This window comes from Sorex fumeus, unplaced genomic scaffold (genome assembly GCF_029834395.1).
Source record: "Sorex fumeus unplaced genomic scaffold, SorFum_2.1 ptg000115l, whole genome shotgun sequence".
NCBI classification, from domain to species: domain Eukaryota; kingdom Metazoa; phylum Chordata; class Mammalia; order Eulipotyphla; family Soricidae; genus Sorex; species Sorex fumeus.
The window spans coordinates 13,996,344-14,021,597 of NW_026606172.1; the positions used below are offsets into that span (position 1 = coordinate 13,996,344).

A 25,254-nucleotide genomic window follows, 5' to 3' on the forward strand; every position below is an offset into this window, starting at 1 on the left:
AGGGTCCACGAGCAGTAGATGGCCTTGCACAATGGAATGAATAATAGATTTAGTCACAGACCTAATTCTCTCTTTCCATGGATATGTAACTTTAATTATAATAGTCTCCACCATATAGCTAAAGAGACTTTGGTTTAATATTTTATAGTATTGTTATTTAGTGGCACTTCTGTCTTTAGTTTGGCTCACAGTTATAATGAACTGAATATGCATTGGCCTCTGCCTATTAAAAATGTTCTGTTCAAGAAAGGGCGCTGCTTATCATATAACTTAAAGTTAACATGAATGGATAATCCCATTACATTGCTTCTCATTTTGCTGCATTAATGTCTATTATTTAATATGCTTCAGTTAGCCTCTTTAAGTGTGTTGATTTCACTGTATGTGACTTCTGTTCGTAGTCAAAAGATATGTTGTCTAAGTATGTTTGAAGTTTTTTGCTTTATTTTCCTCTCACCATGGATCCCAGTCCATGGGGTTCACCTTCATACACAGAGAAAGGGGTGAACTTTCCACTGGCCTTCAACTTTTCTTGCAAACACTTGAACTGTTTGTTTTGTTTGGGGGCCACACCCACTGAGCTTTGGGCCTATTCCTGGCCTACTCCTGATGGGACAGCAGGGATCCTATCAGTGCTAGGGATTAAAGCCAGGTCCACTGTGTGCTGTGTACAAATCATTTTTTTGCAGGTAGCCTTCCCTACACAGTTACTTTCTTTTTTTTTTTTCAATTTTATTGAATCACCATGAGATAGTTACAGCCTTTCATGTTTGGGTTACAGTCACACAATGATCAAACACCCATCCCTCCACCAGTGCACATTCTCCACCACCAATGCCCCTGGTATACCAACCCTTTCCCACCCTCCCCCCTGCCTCCATGGAAGACAATATTCCCCATAATCTCTCTCTACTTTTAGTCATTATGGTTTGCAATACAGACCCTGAGAGGTTACCATGTTTGGTCCTTTATCTTCTTTCTGCACACATCTCCCATCCCAACCGATTCCTCCAGCCATCTTTTTCTTAGTGATCCCTTCTCTATTCCAGCTGCCTTCTCCCCTTTGCTCATGAGGCAGCCTTCCAGCTATGGAGCAATCTATCTGTCCCGTGTATCTACTGTCCTTAGGTGTCAGCCTCATGTTATATTGTTTTATACTCCACAAATGAGTGCAGTCCTTCTATGTCTGTCGCTCTCCTTCTGACTCATTTCACTTAGCATGATACTCTCCATGTCTATCCATTTATAAGCAAAGTTCATGCTCTCCTGACAGCTACATAGTATTCCATTGTGTATATGTACCAAAGTTTCTTTAACCAGTCGTCTATTCTAGGGCACTTGGGTTCTTTCCAGATTTTGGCTATTGTGAACAGTGCTGCAATGAACATATCGGTAGAGATGTCATATCTACTGTGGTTTTTTCCATCCTCGGGATATAATCTCAGAAGTGACATTGCGTGGTCATATGGAAGCTCAATTTCTAGTTTTTTAAGGACTGTCCATATTGTTTTCCAGAAAGGCTGGACTAGGGGGCATTCCCACCAATAGTGAAAGAGTGTCCCTTTTTCCCCCACATCCATGCCAGTATTATATTGAATAGGAGTGGCGAAAGTGGACAACCTTTTCTTTTTCCCAATCTTAGAGGGAAGGCTTTTAGTTTTTATCGTTATTGTTTTTTATTTTTATTTTATTGTTGCTTTTGTTCTTTTGAATGTGTGCCAGTCTCTGTGATATAAGATATCTCATTGTTGTTTTGATTTGCATCTCACTGATGGCTAGTGATGTGAAGCATTTTTCCAAGTGTGTTTTGGCCATTTGTCTTTCTTTTTTTGAGGAAACTTCTATTCGTTTCTTCTCCCCATTTATTGATGGGGTTGGAGGTTTTTTCTTGTACAATTCTTACTAGTGTATTGTATATCCTGGATATTAATCCCTTATCAGATGGATATTGGGTAAATAGTCTTTCCCATTCTGTGGGCTCTTTCTGTATTTTGGTCACTGTTTCTTTTGAAGTGCAGAAGCTTCTTAGTTTGATGTAGTCCCATTTGTTTATGTTTGCTTCCACTTGGATGGCCCGTGCTGTTTCATCCTTCAAGATGCTTTTAGCTTCAAGATTGTGGAGAGTTCTTCCTATATTTTCTTCTGTGTACCTTCTGGATTCATGTCTGATATTGAGGTCTTTAATCCGCTTTGATCTGACTTTTGTGCCTGGCATTAGACAGAGGTCAGAGTTCATTTTTTTGCAGGTAGCTTCCCAGTTTTCCCAGCACCACTTGTTGAAGAGGCTATTCTTATTCCACTTCACATTTCTTGCTCCTTTGTCAAAGGTTAGGTGGTCATATATTTGGGGGTCTGTGACAGAATATTTAAATCTGTTCCATTGGTCTGCAGGTCTGCTTCTAGCCCAGTACCATGCTGTCTTAATTTCTTCTGTTTTGTAGTTCAGTTTGAAGTTGGGGAGGGTGATGCCACCCATCCACTTTTCCCCAAGGATTGTTTTAGCTATTTGTGGGGGTTTATTGTTCCATATGAATTTCAGGAGTGTTTTGTCTATTTCTTTGAAAAATGTCATGGGTAGTCTGATAGGGACCACATTGAATTTGTATAGTGCTTTGGGCAGTATTGCCATTTTGATAATGTTAATCCTCCCTATCCATGAACAGGAGATGTGTCTCCATTTCCTAGTGTCCTCTTTTATTTCTTGAAGTAATGTTTTGTAATGTTCCTTGTATAGGTCCTTCACCTCTTTGGTTAAGCTGATTCCGAGGTACTTGATTTTCTGAGGTACTATTGTGAACGGGATTATTTTAAAATTATTTTCTTCTCTTTCATTATTTGTATATAAGAAAGCCATGGACTTTTGGGAGTTGATTTTGTAACCTGCCACTTTACTAAACTGACCTATTGTTTCTAGGAGCTTTTCTGTGGAATCTTTAGGGTTTCCCAAGTATAGTATCATATCATGTGCAAATAGTGATAGTTTAACCTCTTCCTTTCCTATCTGTATTCCCTTGATACCTTTCTCTTGCCTAACTGCAATGGCCAGGGCTTCCAGTACTATATTGAATAGGAGTGGTGGAAGTGGACAACCTTTTCTTGGGCCCAATCTTAGAGGGAAGGCTTTTAGTTTTTCCCCATTGAGAATGATACTTGCTGTGGGCTTGTGGTAGATGGCTTTGACTCTATTGAGGAAAGTTCCTTCAATACCTATTTTGCTGAGAGTTTTAATCATAAAGGGGTGCTGGGTCTTGTCAAATGCTTTCTCTGCATCTACTGATATGATCATATGGTTTTTATCTTTTGTTGATATGAAGGATTATGTTGATCAATTTCCGAATGTTAAACCATCCTTGCATCCCTGAGGTGAATCCTACTTGATCATGGTGTATGATCTTTTTGATGAGTTGTTGGATTCTATTTGCTAATAGTTTGTTGAGGATCTTTGTGTTTATGTTCTTCAGGGATATTGGCCTCTAATTCTCTTTCTTTGTGGTATCTCTGTCTGCTTTTGGTATCAGGGTGATATTTCCTTCATAGAAACTGTTCGGAATTGTTTTTGATACTTCAAGTTCATGGAAAAGCTTAAAGAGGATTGGAAGTAAGATCTTTAAAGATTTGGAAGAAATTACTAGTGAATCCATCTGGGCCAGGACTTTTGTGCTTGGGAAGACTTTATTACCATTTCAATTTCCTTGATGATGATAGGTCTGTTCAGGTATTCCAGGACTTCTTGGTTCAGCCTTGGAATGCTATAGGTATCTAGGAATTTATGTATTTCCTCAAGGTTTTCTTGTTCCATGGCATAAAGCTTCTCAAAGTACTCCGTGAGGATCCTTTGGATTTCTGTAGTTTTTGTTGTAATGACTCCATTTTCATTTCTGATTCAGTTCATTAGGGTTTTCTCTCTCCCTTTCTTTGTGAGTCTTGCTAGAGGCTTATCGATCTGTTTATTTTCTTGACGAACCAGCTCTTGGTTTCATTGATTCGGATTGTTTTTTGGGTTTCCATCTCATTAATATCTGCTCTGAGTTTTATTATTTCCTTCCTCTGTTCGGATGGGGCTCCTTTTGTTGGTCATTCTCCAAGCACTTAAGCTGTGAGGTTAGGTTTCTTTTGTGGTCTCACTTCTTCCTGAGGAATGCTTGTAGAGCTATAAACATTCCTCTTAACACAGCTTTTGCTGTGTCCCATATCTTTTGGTAACTTATGTCCTCATTTTCATTTGTTTCCAGGAATCTTTTGATTTCTTCTTTGATTTCCTTTCTAAGCTACTTGTCGTCCAATAGTGAGCTGTTTAATTTCCAGGTGTTTGATTTAGTTTTCTGTTTGTGTGTGTGATTTACTTCTAATTTTAGCGCATTGTGGTCTGAGAAGATTGTTGATACAATCTCTTTTTAATTTTATGGAGGTATGTTTTGTGTATCAGCATGTGGTTTATCTTGGAGAATGTTCCATGTACACTTGAGAAGAATATGTATTCAGCTTTTTGAGGATAAAGTGCCCTGTATTTATCAGCTAAGTCCATTTCTTCCATTTTTTTCCCTCAGATGAAGTATGTCCTTGCTAAGCTTGAAACTGGTTGATCCATCAAGAGGTGATAATGAGGTGTTGAAGTCTCCCACTAGTATTGTGTTGCTATCAATGTCTTTCTCCAAGTCTATGAGTAGTTGTTTTAAATACTTTGCTGGTCCCTCATTAGGTGCACATATATTTAGTATTATAAGTTCTTCCTGTTGTACAGATCCCTTGATCAATAAGAAATGGCCTTCACTGTCTCTTCTTCTTTGTGACCTTCTTCAGTCTGAAATCAGTGTGGTCTGATACTAGGATGGCTACTGCAGCTTTTTTTATGGGACTTGTTTGCCTGTAGGATTGTATTCCAGCCTTTGAGCCTGTGTTTGCTCTAACTATTGAGATGTGTTTCTTGCAGGCAGCAGAATGTTGGGTTCAATTTTCTAATCCATCCTGCCACTCTGTGTCTTTTAATTGGTGCATTTAGCCCATTGACGTTGAGAGAGATTATTGTTATGGGGTTTTGTTCCATTTTTCTGTTGAAATTTGGTGTATTTGAGGGGCCCTGTCTTTTCTTAAAGTAGCCCATTTATTCTTGTAACCGTGGTTTTGAGTCTATGAAATTCCTGAGCTGTTGTTTGTCTGTGAAACTGTGTGTTGTTCCTTCAGTTATGAATGAGAGTCTCGCTGGGTAAAGTATTTTTAGTGAGATATTTATTTCATTGAGTTTTTTCACTATATCCCACCACTGTTTTCGGGCCGTGAGGGTTTCATCAGATAAATCAGCTCTGAATCGTAAGGATGCTCCTTTATAAGAAATCTCTTTCTTTGATCTTGCTGCTTTCAGAATTTTGTCTCTCTAAGGTTTTGGTCATTTTGATCAGGATGTGTCTTGGGGTATTTTTATTCGGATTTCTTCTAGGTGGTACCCTTAGGGCATCCTGAATGTGGTCGCATGTTTTCTTCAGCTCTGGAAATTTCACAGCCATAATGTCTTCTACAGTTTCTTCTTCATCAGGGTTTTCTTTCTGTCCCTCTGGGACTCCAATAATTCTTATGTTACTCCACTTGGGTTCATCAGGATCTTTTCTTGCCATCTGTTCCCGGATTGTGAGTCTCTCTTCCATTTTCTGCTCTTTTCTGGAGAGTCTCTGAACTTCATCTTTGAACTCACTGATTCTGCCCTCAGCAGCTGTTACTCTGCTGCTGAGGTCTTCCACTGATTTTTTCATTTCGCCTACTAGGTTTTTCAGGTCTGACATTTCCGCCTGTAATTTTGTTTGCATTTTCCTCATTTCTACCTTCTAATCCTCTTGTCTTTTATTGGCATTGCTTTCCATTGTTTCTTTTAGCTCCCTAAGCATCCTCAGTAGCTCCCTTCTAAATTCCTTGTCAGAGAGGTTGTCTAGGACTTCATTACTGTTGGGTTCTTCTGGATTAGCCTCGTCAATAAGTAAGCTTGATGGGCTTCTGCGTTGCTTTACCATTGTAACCTGTTTGGTTTAGACCTTCATGCTCACTGTTACTATTCTGCTTGAGATGCAGTATGAATTGAGATGGGCTTAATGAATTATTGGCTAATGTGTTTCTGGTGGTTAAGCTAACTTTGTGGAAGTTCCATCTAAGAGGGTAACTTATGGTTCCTATGAGATAGGAACCATAGGAGGAGGATAACTTGCAGCTGCGTTAGCAGCCGCAACTCCGGGAAGGGTCCTTGCCACCAGGCGGGTTCCTGGATGAGTGAGCAGAGGGTGCCCGGAACGGTTCTGCTTTGGGTGCTCGCGATGTGCCTCAATTCCCATCCCCCACAGACCAAGGATATAAACTGGCCATTCTCAGGGGGTCTAGTTAGAAGAAGCGCAGCCCCCGGAAGGGCCCTGCCACTGGGCGAGTACCTGAATGAGTGAGCAGAGGGTGCCCGGAATGGTTCAGCTTTGGGTGTGGGTGGTGTGCCTCAGTGCCCATCCCCTGCAGACCAAGGATGTAAACCAGCCATTCTCAGGGGGATCTAATTTGACGCACAGCCCCGGGAAGGGACCCTATTGCCAGGTGGGTACCTAGATGAGTGAGCCACAGTTACTTTCTATTGTACCACAAGTATCATCTTGTGGTACAGTAAACATTTCAAGTGATGTGCCTTTTACATTTCTGAGAATCTCAGTAATAAAGGTCATGATTAGGCCAGTTCGAGCTCCACTGCATTATGGACTAGTACTCCATACTATCATGAAACTACTTCTCTATAAGACAACCAGAAAGTGAGAGAACATTAAATGCATCCTGCCTCTGCCCAGCAAACTTGGTTATCACTTTATATATTGTCCCTCCAAAGTCAAATAGCCCCAAACCATCCCAAACATCACCAAAAGACAGGTCTCAATTCTCTCTAAGAATTGAGAACGGTATAATATGTGATCAAATTCATTTTAACATACTGTAAGAGAAAATACCTTAATTTATTTTTGGGAATTTAAGTATGACTGTTATTATTAAGGTGAATGTGTGAAACTATTAGACATCTGAGTCACTTGACTTAAAAATAGCAGAAATATTTTTAATTAAAATAAGAGATATTGGGGGATGGAGTGATAGCGCAGCAGGTAGGGCGCTTGCCTTGCACTTGGCTGACCCTGGTTCGATTCCCAGCATCCCATATGGTCCTCTGAGCAGCTCCAGGAGTAATTCCTGAGTTGCAGAGCCAGGAGTAACCCCTGTGCATTGCCAGGTGTGACCCATAAAAGCAAAATAAAAATAAAATAAATAAGAGGTATAATTAGTGTGGATCATTCTTAGAATATAAATTACTTTGGGGGACTTCCAATCAGTGTTTAGGAAGTACAGGGTGCCATGGGTGATTTCAGCCAACTGGGTTAGCATACCAAGATGCTCAGGTACTGTGGTGCCAGGAATGCCCAGGGCACCCAATGGGGAGTCCCAGGTGTGGCGGTTCACTCCAGGTCTGCAGTGGGAATGCATGTGGAGGCTGAAACCATGTAGTGCCAGGATTAAAACCACAGCTCTTGGTTGCTAACTGCTCGACTAGTCTCCCAGCACCAAAACAGGAATTTATTTATTTGTTTTTATTTGGGGCTACACCCAGTGATGCTCAAGGCTTACTCCAGACTCTGCACTCAGGGACCACTCCTAGCATGTTCATGGGACCAATTCAAGTAATGGGTATCAAACCTGGGTTGGCCACATGCAAAGCTAGCACCCTATCTACCGTACTGACTTTCCACCCTCCAAACATAAATTTTTTAAGGAACAGAGATTATTCCTGAGAAACCAACAGACACTGAATAGATTATACAAGACTAATCTGTTTAACAATAACCTTTTAGTGAAATGACTGCAAAAATTATCAGGATGTCTTTTTGTTCACAGAATACATACTAGGAACTTCAACAGAATAAAGTTCCTTTTAAAAAATAAGGAGAGAAGTTTAGAAAGAGAGTTCAGTGGCCTGAGTGCATGCTTTACATGCAGGAGATCAGAGACTGACCTCTGGCATCACATGGCCACCTAAAGCTTAGAGGAGTGACCCCTGAGTAGGAGGTAGCTCCTGAGAATCACCGAGTGTGCTCCAAAACCACTGCTCCCCCTCAGCCCCCTGAAAGAGAAAGCGAGGGAAGGGGAGAGACAAAAAGAGAACAAGCCTGAGAATACTTTGAGGGTACTTTTTTTCTATTAGATGGCTCAAGCAGAATGCCAACAATTCTAGAAACTACTACAATCCTTTATTTAATAAACTTATTTTTAAGGGATGTTTCTAGGTGAGTGTTTCATTATTGCTGTATAATTAAAATCCATTGATGTGTTTGGCTCTGCTTTTATTTGCCCCCTGGTAGGTCGCCGACATTTTCATGCATCTCAGTGCCCTCGACCCACAAGTCCTGTCTCCACTGACAGCAACATGAGTGCCGCAGTCATGCAGAAGGCCAGACCCGCCAAGAAGCCCAAACACCAGCCAGGACATCTGCGCAGAGAAGCCTACACAGATGGTAAGCCCATTGAAATGGATGAAAATGTCTCTGCATTTTGCCTGCTTTATCCTGGCTGTCCAAGATTCACAAATGTGGCCACTGACATTAGACTTTACATTAAAAATGCATTAACAGTCAGCCTCCGATCACCTCAAAACTAATCAACTTCTCTTCTCCTGTCAAGCAGCTTCAGTCCTCACAGGTTTCTAATACGGTGATATTTACAAAACAAAGAGAATGTCTCTTTTTAATATTTTGTAAAAGGTTATTGTATGGTTTTTGAACAAATAGTCCTTCTGTCCTTGATGGCATGGCAGGGGGGGCAACGTTCTTCAAATTCACTGATAAAAGTACTTTCTTCTGAGGGCCTCTCATTGCCTCCCTCCCCACCTCTGCAAAAGTTTGCATTCAAATAAGAGACAAGAAACACATTTAAATATCAATTCTCACTATCTGGTGCTGCAGACAGCTATGTTGTGTACCAGCAGGCAGAGAATCTGCTTCCTTCATGCCTTCACCTACAAGAGAGAATCTCCCTGAATAGGTAACACTTGTACTCCCAAGAGAGCACCAGAGGAAATGCAAACATTGTGATCTTGTCGAGAGAAAGTCTTTAATGAAAGTGCCTCAGGTGGCCCAGCATTTATTAAACCACCACCTTCTCATTTGATAAAACAACCCCAAGGGCTTTGTTGGGAATTCATGTAAGATAATTTCTCCATGACTCACCCATCTCTTTCAAGTTGGCTAAATTTCCAACAGGGCTGGAGGAAGAAGGAGCTCAGGGCACTATTCCCCACCTCCTGGTCCTCCTCTCCAACCACAATCTGATTAGGACTTTCATTACCAGTCAGCAATTTTTCAAAAAGGGCATCATTTGCCATTATCATATGAAAGCCTAATATTATAGATCCTTATCCAAGGTTACAAGGAGGGGTTTCGGAGCCACTTCTCCCAGTGATTCCTGCCACTTGACAGAAAAATTTAATACAAAGCTCACATCATGATGAGCACAAAGTAATTTTGCAATGAGTGGCTGTGTCCATGCCATTATCTGTACTTTATTCAGAGTATTTTCTCTCACTCGCATCTATCTGATATTAGACTACATTAAATACTGGCATGACACTGCGCACCTGGGCCTCCTGGCTTCTGCCCAGGCCTCTTTTGTCAGAGAAACTGAGCTGTCAGAATATTATCTGATTTTGAAGGGTTATTGCAGTGGCTTCATGCATGTTTGCCTCACTGAAGGGACAAGCACTAGGTGTAAATCCCCAAAGTCTGTCCGTGGGTTTACATTATGGGACTCGGGTAATGGCGTTTTACAAGTTTTATAGCTATTCGATCAGTTTTTATTATCTAGAAGAGAGTGTTCCTAACTGGAAAACGAGTTGAACATCAAATCTTCATGTAAACACATCTAGACTGAATACATCAGGGAGAAAAAAACCTGGCCTAAAGCCTTGTGTAACTCTTTCCACTTATTCTGCTTGTTTTAAGGGAACTCTGGCATTGTAAACACAGCGAGTTAAAGGTCAGCATCACAATAAAAATAATTAATTTACAATCATGATTGTTACACATGTTTCAAAGTTAGAATTTCTATTTCATGCTTTATATTCCGCAGTATGTATTTCCATATTTTGAATAACTATATATAATTGATTTCATGAAAGTGGTTATGCAAAATTACATGCTATTATTTAGAAACCAATACTCATTTTATCTAATCACAAAAATAGACAACATAGAGATATGACTAAAACTATCTTTAAGAATCTGTCCAAAACTTCCTTTCAGCATTTTGATAGCCATCTGCCTTTTAGTTATGGTTCTAATGCTAACACATCTTAGGTTACATTCTGAAAACATTCTTATTTTGTCAGAAAAAAAATTTAACAAAGCTATGTGTTATTTTATATATAACTCACAATATGTAATGCTTAACTATAGTCAAGTGAATGTCAGTTTTTTTTAAGACACTAAATAAAAGAATTAGGCATACTCTTGATGGCAAAGTTCATGACATGGATCTCAACAAATCATTATCTAAGTAATTATTTTCTCCAGTTGTTAAGCTGCACTTGGGGGGCAAATTCATAAAGAAATTAAGTGATAGGCAAAATCTATACTATTTATTGTAACAGAGAAACCAGGGTAGGGAAAGAATATACAGAGTTATCAGTTGTCAAAAAGAATTAAATATATTATGAACATAAAGCATTCTTATATTTTTGCTTGTTAATGATTAAAATGTCTTAACTTCAATAAATGAGTCTAATTATTGTCAATAGACTTCTGTGAACTATTTTCAGAATAGGGTGTATCTGTCTTGAGCTTTTGGCTTCTTTGTCAATTTTGTTCAAATTATAAATTTTTCTGCAGAATTCTTGTCAACTCTTTGTAAAAGGATAAAGAGGACTAGGGAGGTAGTTCAGAGGATTGGAGTTCATGCTTTGCATCTGGTCAGATGCCTGGCACCACATGGTCCCCTGAGCACCACCAGCTGTGAGCCAAACACACAAACAAACAAATAAATGTGTGAATGAATGTGACCAAGTAGCTACAGCTGGGCTGATGGAAGTAATTTGTTATGATCCTTGTCAGAGGCTGCAATCATTTTTGAGAGCTATCATGACAGAGCACCTCAAAGAAGGTGATTTTAACTATGTATTTCCCCACAACTCAGGAAGGTGGGGAGAGTGATAACACAGCGGTAGGGCATTTGCCTTGCACGCAGCCAGCCCACTGAGCTGGATTCGATCCTTCTGCCCCTCTCGGAGAGCCCGGCAAGCAACCGAGAATATCCGCATGGCAAAACCTGCCAATATGCCAAACACAGTAATAGCAAGTCTCAAAATGGAGACATTACTGGGCCTGCTCGAACAAATTGATGAACAACAGGAGGACAGTGTTTGTTTTCAGACAGTGTTTGTATGTAGGAATCCTAATCTCCCTCCTTAAGGGCACCAACAGGAAGATTGCTCCATAGCTGGAAGCCTGCCTCATGAGCGGAGGGGTGAAAGCAGCTGGAATAGAGAAGGGATCACTAAGAAAATGATGGCTGGAGGAATCTGTCGGGGTAGGAGATGTGTGCTGAAAATAGATGAAGGACCAAACAAACATGATGACCTTTCAGTGTCTGTATTGCAAACCATAATGGCCAAAAGTAGAGAGAGAGAGAGAGAGAGTATGGGGAATAGTGTCTGCCATGGAGGCAGGGGGAGGGTGGGAAAGGGTTGGTATACCAGGGACATTGGTGGTGGGGAATGTGCACTGGTGGAGGGATGGGTGTTTGATCATTGTGTGGTTGTAACCCAAACATGAAAGGTTGTAACTATCTCATGGTGATTCAATAAAATTAAAAAAAAAAAAGGCAACAAATTGTACTAGGATCCCTAAGGCTCTCATTTGAACTTGTTTGCCTCTTTAAAAATACCTTTCCCCAAATACAAAATACATTCTTATTCCAATGTACTAGTGTTTAGCTGGGAGGGAGGGGAACACAACTCAGTTTGCAGCCACAGTAATGTAGCCATATCCTGCGCTGGAGGTAAATACTAAACTTCATAAACACTACTGCAAAGTGGAATGTTGCTTGCTGTATTCACAACTGGCAGGTATACTCTAACTCTTTCGGATTTGGTGCTTACAAGTTTAACCCACTTAAAGGGCACAATTAAAATTTATGAATATGTATCACGCAGTCTTATCTAGTTAAAACCAAGCATAAGTGCATTTCTAGGACCTTCTAATAGATTCTTTCCACCTCCTCTTTTCAACCCTTTCCGTGCATTTACATACTTGATTTAAAAACTAAATCTTCATTATTTCCCTCACCCCTGCTTTTCATAAATTATACATTCACCACCTCTTGGGAATGATGTTATTTTGACTTGATTTGTCATTAATTACAAAGTCTTGGGACTTTAAGCAGTTAAGTAAACAGAGTACTAGGTCTCCTTAGTAAGGTAATGCTGGAAGAATTGCCTACATACACATGCTCTTATTATTTTATATGCATGATACTAGTATTTGAGAATTCTTCTGTCAATAATGGTGTTTATATGATTACTTGAAGGAAGTCTCTATACGTATAATTATTCATGCATACATGAGTTTATGGCATTTGTAAATCTAATTTGAGCTCTCAGTGGTATATATATTCGCTGAAAGTAATGTTTATTTCTATGTAAAATATAAACTTGTTATGCTGTCAGAATTGCTACTTGGACTTGCAGTTATTATTTAATGCTTAAAACAATTTATTTGATAATAGGTTTATATTAGAACCTATTCATAATTCTCTCTGTTGGATACAGTGGCAGTTATACACAGGAAGTTAGAACTCCTTATAGTACTATTGGATTCTTTATTTATTTGCTGCTTTGATACAGATAACATCTATATAGGGCATCTGAAACTAGATTTTGTCTCCAGAATATATGTATATCTAAGACTTTGAATGATCTTATCATTGTAATAATCATCAGCTTTGATGTTTGATAGCCCCAGACAGTTTCTGATTTGATGATAGTAGCTTGCTGATAATCAGTGTTTGCAATCTAAATTAATTTTAAAATAAACCTATAGTACAGAAATGAGCCTTCAGTGACTCTCTCACTTTCCAAGTATGCTTTGCATTAGACCTTTTTTTCTCTTTGCTAGTTCCAGGCTCATTTGAACTCAGTACCATTTGGCCTTGGGTCACGATGTGTTTTTTCCTTCTAACTCTGTCTGCCTTCTTTTTGTTTGTTTGATTTTAATAGATAGGTAGTCAATAAGGGGTATACTCTAATGAAGAGTACTTTTTTAAAGTATTATTTTTGAAAAATCATTTAAACGAATGAAGAAAAATATGTACTAGTGACAATGAAAACTATGTTATAAGATGAAAACATGTTGGTTTTTGTAGACTGGGGGAAATTAAAGCAGTTAATGGTACATTGGTCACCATCTTTAGAAAAAGGGAAAAAAATGCTGCTTACTTGATATAAGCTACCGAGAGTATCTTGCCCGCATGGCAGAGCCTGGAAAGCTCCCCGTGATGTATTCGATATGCCAAACACAGTAACAACAAAGTCTCCAATGGAGACGTTACTGGGCCCGCTCGAGCAAATCGATGAACAACGGGAGGGCCTTTACCTTACCTTTACCTTACTTGATATAGTCTATCAAATAGTCATTACTTTCCAAATCTGAAATCATTACTGTTTTCCACATTATCAGGAGAAAAAAAATATTTAACTATGCTGATTATTATACTTCTGGTTTTGATCGTTTGAAATTGAGGCTTTGTTTAAGGCCAATAGATGAGCATTTCTATATAAATACTTCACAGGTTCTTTCTATTCACCTCTCTAAAGAAGCTCACTTTCTTTGCACAGCATCTCTTCATTATTTCAGTAATGTTTTTCTCATATGCCTCCTCAATTTTTTATGGAAAAAATCCTAAAAGTCATTTTTGATTCTTTTTCTTCTCCCCTGCTTTGATAGCTAATGATCACTAATAATATTGATTTTTCTTTATTAATCTCTCTTCAAATATTTTACTCTATATCTGAAGAGCCACTAATACAATTTTTTATTCTTACTGTTTTCTGAGCTAGTATCATAATCTCTTCATATCTAGTTGTAAAAAATCTTTGAGGGCAGCCAGGGGGAGGCCCCAACGGCTCTGCCCCTAGCTGCCCACGTTCGGGGTAAGCCCAGGCCGCTTCCGCAGCCAGGGTGTCCCGGGTCATGGGGCAGATGGAGGAGGAAGTGAGGGCCAAGACCGTTATTGATCAGTTGCCTTTTATTCCGTTCTCCCCAGCCTGCCCCAGTCTCTCTGAGCTTCCTATTCTGGTCTCACACTACCTCTCATTCCTGTCTCCTCCTGCTCATCTCTTGGCTCCATCTCGCAGCCTGGGCTTTCTCTCTTCACGTGCTTGCTCCTGTATTCCTCTACATTCTTCTCTCTCTGACCCCCCCTTGCTAGCCTCTCCGAGGTCCATCTTTCCACCCTGCACTCTCTCCTCCTCTTTTCCCTAGTCCAATAACTATCAACATCTCAATACTAGTTATTTTTGTATGGACACAGTAAGAGATAACATTGAGGCTTGTAGGGCAGCTCTCCTGGGAACATCTTGCCACAGACTCAGTCTACAGCACTCAGGCCAGATTAATCATTCCTAACCCTAGCAGGGTCCAAATCTAGTTATTACTTTTGGATCATGACTGCATTTGTCCATGACCAAGCTCTTAACTTATAGTTAAGCATTATGGCGCTTTCACCAGGTCCATCTCAATGCCAGGGTAGCACATAGCTTACCGCTTGCCCTGGTTCCATCCAGTCCCTCATCGGGAACCTGCTTTTGGGGGCGCTAGGAAGTAAAGGCAGCTGAGGCTTAGGTGAGAGAACAGAGGCCCAGGAGGAAAATATTACTGAGAGTCACATTGCAAAAGCCTGTCTTCTTGTGTCCATACAAAAAGGACATTTCTCTGAATAAACTATGCAAAGGACTTAGGGAGAAGAGAAAAACAATATTTACAAGTCAACAGAGCCCAAAGAAGGTTACAAATAAACACAGAGGAATGGGAGCAACCCAATAAACCTAAACTACCCGAGGCTATGCAGGAAGGACAAAACAGTGCTATCCTACATCTAGTAATCAAATTCTTCTTTTTTAATCTTCCCTACTAGAATCAGGGCAACCTAAAACTAGAATCTAATCACATTGTTTATTCTGTGAACTTACCAATTATTATTAGGATATGTGTTTCTTTTCCCTCAACTGTACATAGGAGCCATTTTAAAAGATACCACCACTTAAAACATTTTCTAGATCTCAAATTATATGCCTACTTTCACACTTAAGTGCTTTAAGTATACAAGTATAGTTCTAGATATGTATATTTGCCTATAAAGTTATGTATAACATATTATAGAATATATTAACATTTAATGATAGCTATAATAGATGATATTGACCTATGCTTAAATTATCTGACTATAGAGTGACCTTTGGGTCATTTCATAAGTGGAGTGATCTCTCAATGTATGTAGATTAAATCTATACAGTAGAATGAAATAAGGTAAAGAACACCAAATTAAAATTGAAACTCTAGGTCATTAGTCCCGATTTTGATTGTTTCTAACCTTGAGATTGAAGAGTGACTGAAGGTTTTTGTGTTTCAGTTTGAAATCTATAAATGAAATAGGGATGTAAGTAGTAAATATGATGACAAACAATTCTCAGATGTCAATTCAATCAATTTGAAGTCATTGCCCAAAAGAGAAGGGCTATGGATTTAGGACTGGTGATACTATGATGAAATTAATTAAGAAGGGGGAGTATAAATTATATCTCATAAAACAGAGTAACTATTCCAAAACTAGATCATCTTTAGGCTCCTGTTCTGTGGGCCAATATTTCTGAAGTAGATAATGAATGAATGTATTAAAATTATTTGCCCTTCTTCTGTTATCCCAAATTATGAAGAATTAATTTTCAGTTCATTGGGAATCAGTTATCCCAACTGTTATAACCAAGTATTTCACAAGTAAGTGTGAGTTAGGTGATAACCTTAATATTTGGTTACGTTATGCATGGCAAATTTTACAGTACTTGAAAAATATTCCTTTTTAGATCTTCCACCCCCACCAGTACCGCCACCTGCTATTAAGTCACCCACTGTCCAATCCAAAGCACAGCTGGAGGTACGACCCATGATGGTGCCCAAACTCCCTTCCATAGAAGCACGAACAGACAGATCATCAGATAGGAAAGGAGGCAGTTACAAGGGGAGAGAAGCGTTGGATGGAAGACCAGTCACTGAAAAAACCAACCCAACTGATTCCAGAGAAGCACAGGAACAGCAGAACGATGGAAAAGGACGAGGAAACAAGGCAGTAAAACGAGACCTTCCGCCAGCGAAGACTCATATTGTTCAAGGTAGTGACTTATTTAAGTGGCAAATGAATACAAGCTGAACATATGTTCATAAGCTACAGTCAATATGCCCATATGAGAAGTGGTAAATTTTACAAATATTCTCTCTAGTGGAGGAAACATACATGTACAAACAATTTTAAAACAATTCATTCTGATATGTGACTTTTATATCAAACTTCCTTGGAGAGGTGACAATTGAGTTGCATTTTAATAAAGCAAAGCATAATTTCAACAGGTAAAATAAGAGAAAAAATATAAAAATAAAGGAAATATATGACAGTGGGTGGGGAAGGGAGGGGGCATGAGGTCAAGGGTTATGTGAATATATACGTTCCAAGACTCATGTAGCTTAATACTATGTGTTTGATAAATTACTAATCGAGAAAAATATGAGCAAAAAGACCAGACACTCAAATGTAGAAGACCACACTCTTCAATTAAAAAACATTCAATGAAAGTATAAATTGAATAACCTCTTTCATTATCTTAATGTAAGTTAAATTATAAAAATTATAGAAATGTATGGGAAAAATCATCTAATGCATAAGAAAAATCATCTAATGCATAATAATAATCATACACAGGGTTATGGTTGAAATAAGAATTTGGAAAAGCCATAAAAACAATAACAAGTCAGTGCACACTGTTGCCTTCCAACCCTCTCCCACCTTTTTGTAGTTACAGTAGTGTTAAAGTATATGATATTGAGATAAAAATATTACTACACCCTATGACCGCCAAAGTGCCCAGGACCTTCCACCACTGACTACACCACTTGAATACTATCTTGCTCCTACTTCACCATCCCCATACTATATGGCAATTGGTTCCTTATTCCAGTGACAAGGATCTACAGTCATAGCAGGGAATGATTATAAGTTTACAATTATATTTAGTATAACATTTATGATGCCATGATATTTGAGAGCCCTCCCCCCCCAAAAAAAAAGTAGTTAGCCCAGTCCTGTGGGAGCATAATGTTATCCCGAAACTTGATTTTTCTTGGTTGAAATGAAACATAAGCTTTTATCAGTTTTCAGAAATATAATATTTTCTTTTGTGAAATAAAAATATTTCCAACTTAAGAACCATTAGACTTGACACACACACACAAATCCCTATTCTCTAGAAATAGGGGTTTATGATGGCTTAGAGTTAAATTAATGTGCAGAGGTTGTTCTAAGAATGTCAGCATGGAAAACTTTAAGCTACGTTGGGGAGCCTAAAAGAAATACAATATCATTGTATAATAAAATGATCATATGAGCTTAAAGTAGGCCTATATCATGGTCTATAGTACCGAAAAGAGAGTTAGATGAATGAAAATTATTTAGAGAATAGCCCAAGAGACAAAGATCTGTTAGAAACTATAGCCTCCAGACAAATCTATGGGAGTATTGACCAATGTGTAGAAAAATTCAAGAAGCTTTTCAGAGTTGAAATCCTCCTTTTGGGCTAGAGTGATACAATGGGTAGTGTATTTGCCTCGCCTGTGACTGATCTGGGTTCAATCTTAGGCACTCCATATGGTCCCCGCATGCACCACTAGGAGGAATTTTTGAGTACAGGACCAAGAGTAATCCCTGAGCATTGTGGTGTGCTTCTCCCCCGCCAAAATTCTCCTGTTGCATATTTAAATGTGAGAGAAAGATAATGTTTAAGGCATATGGAAAAGTTGCTGGGAGGGAAGGAAGAATATTAAATTAAGTCCAATTATTACATCTAATTTTAATCTTAATTATTAATATTATTTTAATCTTAATTATTAAGTCCAATTTTCTATTATATCTGAGCGCTTCAATAAGTAATATCATTTTCTCTATTAGGAAATATAGAAGGGAAGAAATATCAGGAATTTGAGTATGATCAAATCAGTGTACAAGTTGTTGAGTTGAGATGCTTAAAAGGCAGTGTTCAACTGAACTGATAACATCCTGTTATCATAGAGGGCATAGTTAAAATAGAGGGCATAGTTCAGAAGTTAGAAATGTGAATTCATGATTTATCAGAAAAAGTAAAGTTATATTCATCCATATGCTGAAAACTATGACTATTTTATATCAAACTGGGAGTGTATTAATATGCAAATATCAGAAGCCTGGAACAGGAATGAAAGTTGTGATGAGAAGAATGGAAGATCGGTTCATTTAAGAACTATGCTAGCTACCTAAGTCGATGGCTTATACTGTTGCAGAATGTCTTTTTTTTTCTTTTTGGGTCATATCCAGCAATGCTCAGGAGTTACTCCTGGCTCTGCACTAAGGAATTACTCCTGGCTGTGCTCGGGGGACCATATGGGATGCTGGGAATCACACCCGGGTTGGCTGCGTGCAAGGCAAACGCCCTACCAGCTGTGCTATCGCTCCAGCCCCAGTTGCAGAATGTCTTTGTGCAAAGATGGAACAATTAGATAGAACAGAAAACCAGTGAACTAGGGATTGGTTCCTGGGATACACCTTTCTTTATATCCTACTAGAGAACTTCAGTGGGTGAATCAGGGCAAATCTCATTTCAAAGAGGCACAGTAAACAGTGCAGGAAACATTTGAGAGTGTATGAGCTGAAGAATCCATATAGAAATAGCAATTTTAAGGCAGTGTGACAAAATTCATTCAGGGAATGACAGATAATTAGTCACTTAGCTGTTGAAGCTAGCAACCATAGCAGGCTTCTGAGATGCAGTGTTCCACAATGTGAATTTTATATTGAAATGGAAGTTGACATACTGGTGCCAGGAAAGTCGATCTGACTCATCTTGGCGGGGGGGGGGGGGGGGGGGGAAGGGGGGCTCTGTTTTGGTAACTCAAATAGACTGGAACTTATTTCTGTTCATTCTTATAATTATTCGTTGTTGAGAAAGGTATTTCTCTGTTAAATCTTCTTTTACCTCAATAGTAGAGACATACTTGGTTTTAGTTTTTTAAGTTCTTTTTTTTCTTTTTTCTTTTTGGGTCACACCCAGCGATGCACAGGGGTTACTCCTGGCTTTGTACTCAGGAATTACTCCTGGTGTTTCTTGGGAGACCATATGTGATGCTGGAAATTGAACCCGGGCCGACTGTGTGCAAGGCAAACATCCTACCAGCTGTCCTATCGCTCCAGCCCACATATTTAGTTTTAGATACTGTTATCACATTACTTTTTTGGTGGGTGTGGGTCAGGACACACCTGACTGTGTTCAGGATTGCTCTGCTCAGGAATCACTTCTGGCAGGGCTGGGGATCAAACCTAGTTCAGGCGACTTACCTGCTATACTATCTCACTGCTCCTCATCACTTTTTTAAAAAATAAGAAATATGGAAAATAAGGCCTAAAATCATCAGAGTAAACGCAGGGATAGAGCCAAAAGCAAAGTCCTAATCCAGGCTTATTTTATTTCCCTTATGGAGGGTTGTTGCAAGTGAGTTTTAAGTGGACAAGAGATTAAGAGTAGAACCTAATTAAAACCCTATTGCTATTACTAGCAGGGGAATCACAGTTATTTTCATTTTTAAGTGATAATACTACATTGTTAATTATCTATATTTTATTACCCTTTTACATATTCCTAGAAAAGGCTAAAGTTTCCCCAGTTTTCATCATGAGTGGTGTGTATGTTATGGACGTATACAATGACATTCATATGCATTTATTTCATTACACAGAGGATATTCTACCTTACTGTAGACCTACTTTTCCAACATCAAATAATCCCAGAGATCCTAGTTCGTCAAGTTCAATGTCATCCAGAGGATCAGGAAGCAGACAAAGAGAACAAGCAAATATGGGTAGAAGAAATATTGCAGAAATGCAAGTTCTTGGAGGATATGAAAGAGGAGAAGATAATAATGAAGAATTAGAGGTAAGTGATTTCCCTCAAATTTCCCCAGGTGAAATAAGTTATCAGCCTCAAAATTAAGAGCATCCCTCAGTCTCAACTAACATTGTCATTTTTTAGCAATTTATCAGAATTATTATATCAAGGATGCCAGAAATGCCTGATAGTCTCAGAAATTCTAGAATACAAAATTTTGAATGTTAATAATAATTTCTTTTAAATGTAAGTTTTATGCTCATCTACCATTTTGCAGAGGGGAAAATGTATCTGGAAGACATATTAGCAAATAAGAACTTAGTAGTCTAGATAATTTTGATCTGTTACTGTGTCAGGATATAAAAATCTCATACCAGTTCCAGTGTGTGATTGAGGGTGTTCTTCTTACTATCTGTAATCCTAAAATGATTGCTGATGTTTATATGGCTGATTTGGCCAACTATCTTCTGAACTATCTTTTGAAAACTGGAGCTTAACCCTCAAACTGATTCTCCCAGATGGGAGGCAAACCTTTTTCAGTCCTAGATATACTACTTAGGTAGAATCTACAGTGGTACATACTAGACTTGGCATTGATTCATGTACTAAAAGATGACCTATGTCTTTATTTTATATTGGGTATGCTCCATAAAAACAGAGAACATATCTCACTTTATATATATATATATATTCGGGCTATATATATATATTCGGGCTATATATATATATATATATATATATATATATATTCGGGCCGAAGCAAAAGTCCAGAGGGCAGGGTGCTTGTTATGCACATAATACTGTCTTCCCGTTGTTCATCCATTTGCTCAAGTGGGTACCAGTAATGTCTCCATAGTGAGACTTGTTGTTACTGTTTTTGGCATATAGAATACGCCAATGGGGAGCTTGCCAGGCTCTGCCGTAAGGGCAGAATACTCTCAGTAGCTTGTCAGGCTCCCTGAGAGGGGCGGAGGAATCAAACCCAGGTCAGCCATGTGCAAGGCAAACGCCTTACCCACTGTGCTGTTGCTCCAGCCCGTTATACACGTACCCAACCCAAATCTGATCCCTGACCCTCCATCTGGTCCCCCTGAGCTCCTCCAGGAGTGATCCCTGAGCACTGCCAGATGTGGCCCAATAATAAAAACTAAAAACTACATATATTAAAATATATGTTTAATCCTAAATAGATTTCTAAATGAATATTAAGCTATCACTTTTATAATTATGAAACACTGAGTTTTGTTTTAAAATGTATATATAGTACTCAGTGTGTTTTGATTTTTGATACAGTGACTTTCCCTTCTGCTAATGCTGTCAAGTGAATTTGTTTTTTGAGTCTGTTTTTAAGTTGACTATTTTAGAGAGGTTACCAGTCATTGAAGATAACTCTCGTCAGCTCTAGAGGGCTGAGTTTTGCCTTGCACATGGCCAATGTGGGTTCAGTTCCCAGCAACTCATATGGTTCCCCAAGCCTGCCAGGAGTGATCTGTGAACAAGGAATCAGGAGTAAGCCCTGAGCACAGCTGAATGTGGCACCCCAAATACAAATAAATAAGTGTTAAATTCTGAGTTAGATCTGTGGGAGGGCCTTTCTTCAATACGGTGGTTTAATGCAAAGCAGGAGTTAGAAGTTGTTCTAGAACTAATGAATATTTTGTCAACACCAACTGGAATTGACAAGGAGTGAGTTGCCATGGGCACTTTTCTATGTACACTGGTAAATGAATGAAGAAACAATTTCTAAGAATAAAAGCATAGAAATAAATACTAATAGGAGACTGTACTCTAAGATGTATATCCAGACTTGACCACTAACTCTCTCACACAGGAAACCGAAAGCTGAAGACAAGCAGAGAGTCTGGTGAGATCTAACGTGCAAAGGATCACTCAAGATGCCTCATGTCTGAAAACACATGGCGCCAGATAAGATGTTCAGTGCAATCAGAGTGTACAAATTTTGGTTTTATTCCTCTTACTGGAATACCGTTTCTAAAATCTATTGGTTTTCTTGTTGTTGTTTGATCCCTTTCCCCATGAAGAACCTCCCTATGCCCCCCTCACTGTTGGCATACACTAAACCTTACTTCCAGCAAGGGAAGTCTCTGAGCTCTTGCTTCAGTCATCAGCCAGCAGGAGAGAACAAAAAACGGTTCTTTTGCATTTTGCCCCTGAGATATGGCATTGCACTGCTTATATACCAAGCTAATTTACAGCAAAGTTTTGATCAAAGAACATACGTTGTTTAATAAACCTCATGCCAAGGGCTCTCAAGATATAATCTTTCTATACCTAACTGCTTAGGCAAAATAAAACATCCTCATTTTAACATGATTTTAAAATCAGGCTTTCATGCCACCCTCTGCTGGGAGAAAAGGAGAGGAAAAAAAAAAAACTAACCCATAGCAAATGCAGAACAACCACAATCAATTTAAATGGGGTACAAACATTGTAAATATATACTCTTTGCAACCCCTGGTGATATTTTATATTGTTTTCATTTCAATCATTGAAGTATATTCTTATTGGAAATGTACTTTTGGATAAGTAGGCGTAAGCCAGTTGGATCTCTGGTTGTCTAGTCATTGTCATAAATAAACCTAGCAAAAACCTTGTTCTATTTTTCAATCAAAAAAAAAGCAATTATAAATGCCTATTACAAACAAATGGATGTTTTTAATGACCAATTGAATAAGGACATCCCTATCTTAACTGGCCTAAATTTCTTCTGGTAGTGTCAGTTCAACTTTCAGAAGTGCCACTTAAGGAAGTTTGATTTTTGTTTTTGTAATGCACTGTTTTTAATCTTTTTTTTTTTTTGGTTTTAAAAGCACAATCACTAAACTTTATTTGTAAACCATTGTAACTATTAACCTTTTTTGTCTTATTGAAAAAATGTTGAAAGCGTTTTTTAACCTGTTTTTGTTAATGCTCTATGTTTGTATTTGGAATATTTGAATGATGACAGGTGGTGAAGTAACGTGCATACTTTATTGTGGGCCATGAAACCGATGGTTCTTGCTTTTTCTGGACTTAACGAAAAAAGGTTTAAGTTTGTTATGGCCATTGTTGAAACTTACAAGATTTACAAGATTTCCTTAGAAGTGCAAATAGAGGCATTACTTGCTTTAAATTGCCATACAATGCCCTCAGACTGTAGATTTTTATGATCCTTTTTGTTGTTACATAAATTTCACTGACTTTATAATTGGTGCTATTTGAAGAAAGAGAAATGTACATTCATTCATACATAGGTCTCAGGCCTGACCCCACTGGAAAACAAAGCCAAACAAAACTGAACCACAAAAAAAAAAAAAAAAATTAAAAAAAAGAAGAAAAAAAAAGCTGGTGTCCACCAAAAACTAAATGTGTTCACTTAGATAATTTGAAAGTTTCATAGAAAGAGTGTGCAGTACTAAGGGAACAATCCATGTGATTAATGTTTTCATTATGTTCATGTAAGAAGCCTCTTATTTTTAGCCATAATTTTGCATACTGAAAATTCAATAATCAGAAAAGTAATTTTGTCGCATTATTTATTAAAAATGTTCTCAAATACATCATTCTTTCTTGTGTTGATTTCCTTTCTTTTCATTGTGTGATCAAATTTATTCCATTTAATCACAAAGTTGTACTGTCTTAACATTTCACCACTATATTATCAGATGAATAAAAAATCAGTTTTATGAACAACCAGTTTTTTTCTTGTAAGGAAAAATTTTCATTTTATTCCACTGAAATTAAATATTTAAGATGAAACAAAAACTGAATGGTATCATTTCATCAGAGAATAATTCTTTAATATTTACTATATATTCAAATGTATATGGATGTGTACCTGAATTTCAGTTAATATTTCTGAAATAATCAGGAATCTACTCTGATAAATCTGATTTATAAAATTTGGACCACTCATTTTCCATCAACAAGAAAGTCATATATTGAAATATTGATCAGTAGTTATCTGCTTTCTTGCTACATATTTATGTAAAGTTTTAACAACTCAAAACCTACTATATTCCAGGCTTCATATTATTGTCCATTACATTACAGTAAAAATATTCAACTTCGGATGGATGAAATGATCATCATGCTTAAGAAGTGCCAAGAGCAGGTTGATTTTTCATTTTTAAATTTTTGGTGTTTTTTTTTTGCTATGACACATAGATTGCTGTTTTTACTTATCATAATATAGATAACTCAGAAATTTATGGGAAAAGGATATATAATTTGGATTTTAATTTCACAGAAATGAAGTAATCACCAGCATCTAGAACTAATTCCACAGGTTAAGAAATCAGATTCAAAGCTATTTCAGGGAAACAAATTAGACATAATCAGTGGCCTAATTTTTCCTCCTTCCCTTGCTGACTTACTATATATATGTATATGTATTTATACATGTATGTTTCTATACATACATGTTCATATACATACATGTATAAATATATATACATATATAGGTCTCATAATATGGACTATAAATATACGCACAGACACAGATTATGTGTGTCGCCATCCTGGGCTTGAGTCCCAGCTTTGTCATGGGCTATGTTTCCTTGGACATGCTATTTAATCTCAAAGTCTCAGGTACTTTACCTGTAAGTTCAATAATACCTACCTCATGGAGCTATTGTCATGATTTAGTGAGTTAATGTATATGATATGTACTCTGTAAACCCCATATACAAGATACTGTTATATTTATGTATTGAAAATCATTGCATACATGCTATTCTCACTTTTCACACACAGTTTGTTCCTAAAAACTTGCAAAGAGTAAAATAGTGAAATAATTTTGGTACAAGGATGGGGGTTTCCATTCCTGGTAAGTAAAATTCACTGTGAAAATATCCAATCGTGGAATAAATTTTTGGTGTTTCTGTTTGTTTCCTTGTTTTTGAATTTCTAAGGGCCATATAATGGGTGGTGATACGGATTTTTCAGCACCTAATTCACTGTTCAAGTTTGGGATCGTGCATGCCACCTGACGTCTCAGCTGGATTTAGTGTCGACCAGTGTTTGGGCTG

General features: G+C 38.0%; 1 protein-coding gene across 1 annotated transcript in view; it reads left to right on the top strand.

Annotated features, from left to right (window-relative positions):
- ROBO1 (roundabout guidance receptor 1) overlaps positions 1-23,787 on the top strand; it is an 839,320-nt gene extending 815,533 nt beyond the window's left edge. Inside the window, exons 26-29 of the mRNA XM_056135441.1 lie at positions 8,361-8,513; positions 16,127-16,432; positions 20,076-20,272; positions 22,056-23,787. Coding sequence (XP_055991416.1) covers positions 8,361-8,513; positions 16,127-16,432; positions 20,076-20,272; positions 22,056-22,070 — 671 coding nt within the window. The 3' untranslated portion in view covers positions 22,071-23,787. The remainder of the gene's footprint in view (positions 1-8,360; positions 8,514-16,126; positions 16,433-20,075; positions 20,273-22,055) is intronic.
- The last annotated feature ends 1,467 nt before the right edge of the window (positions 23,788-25,254 follow it).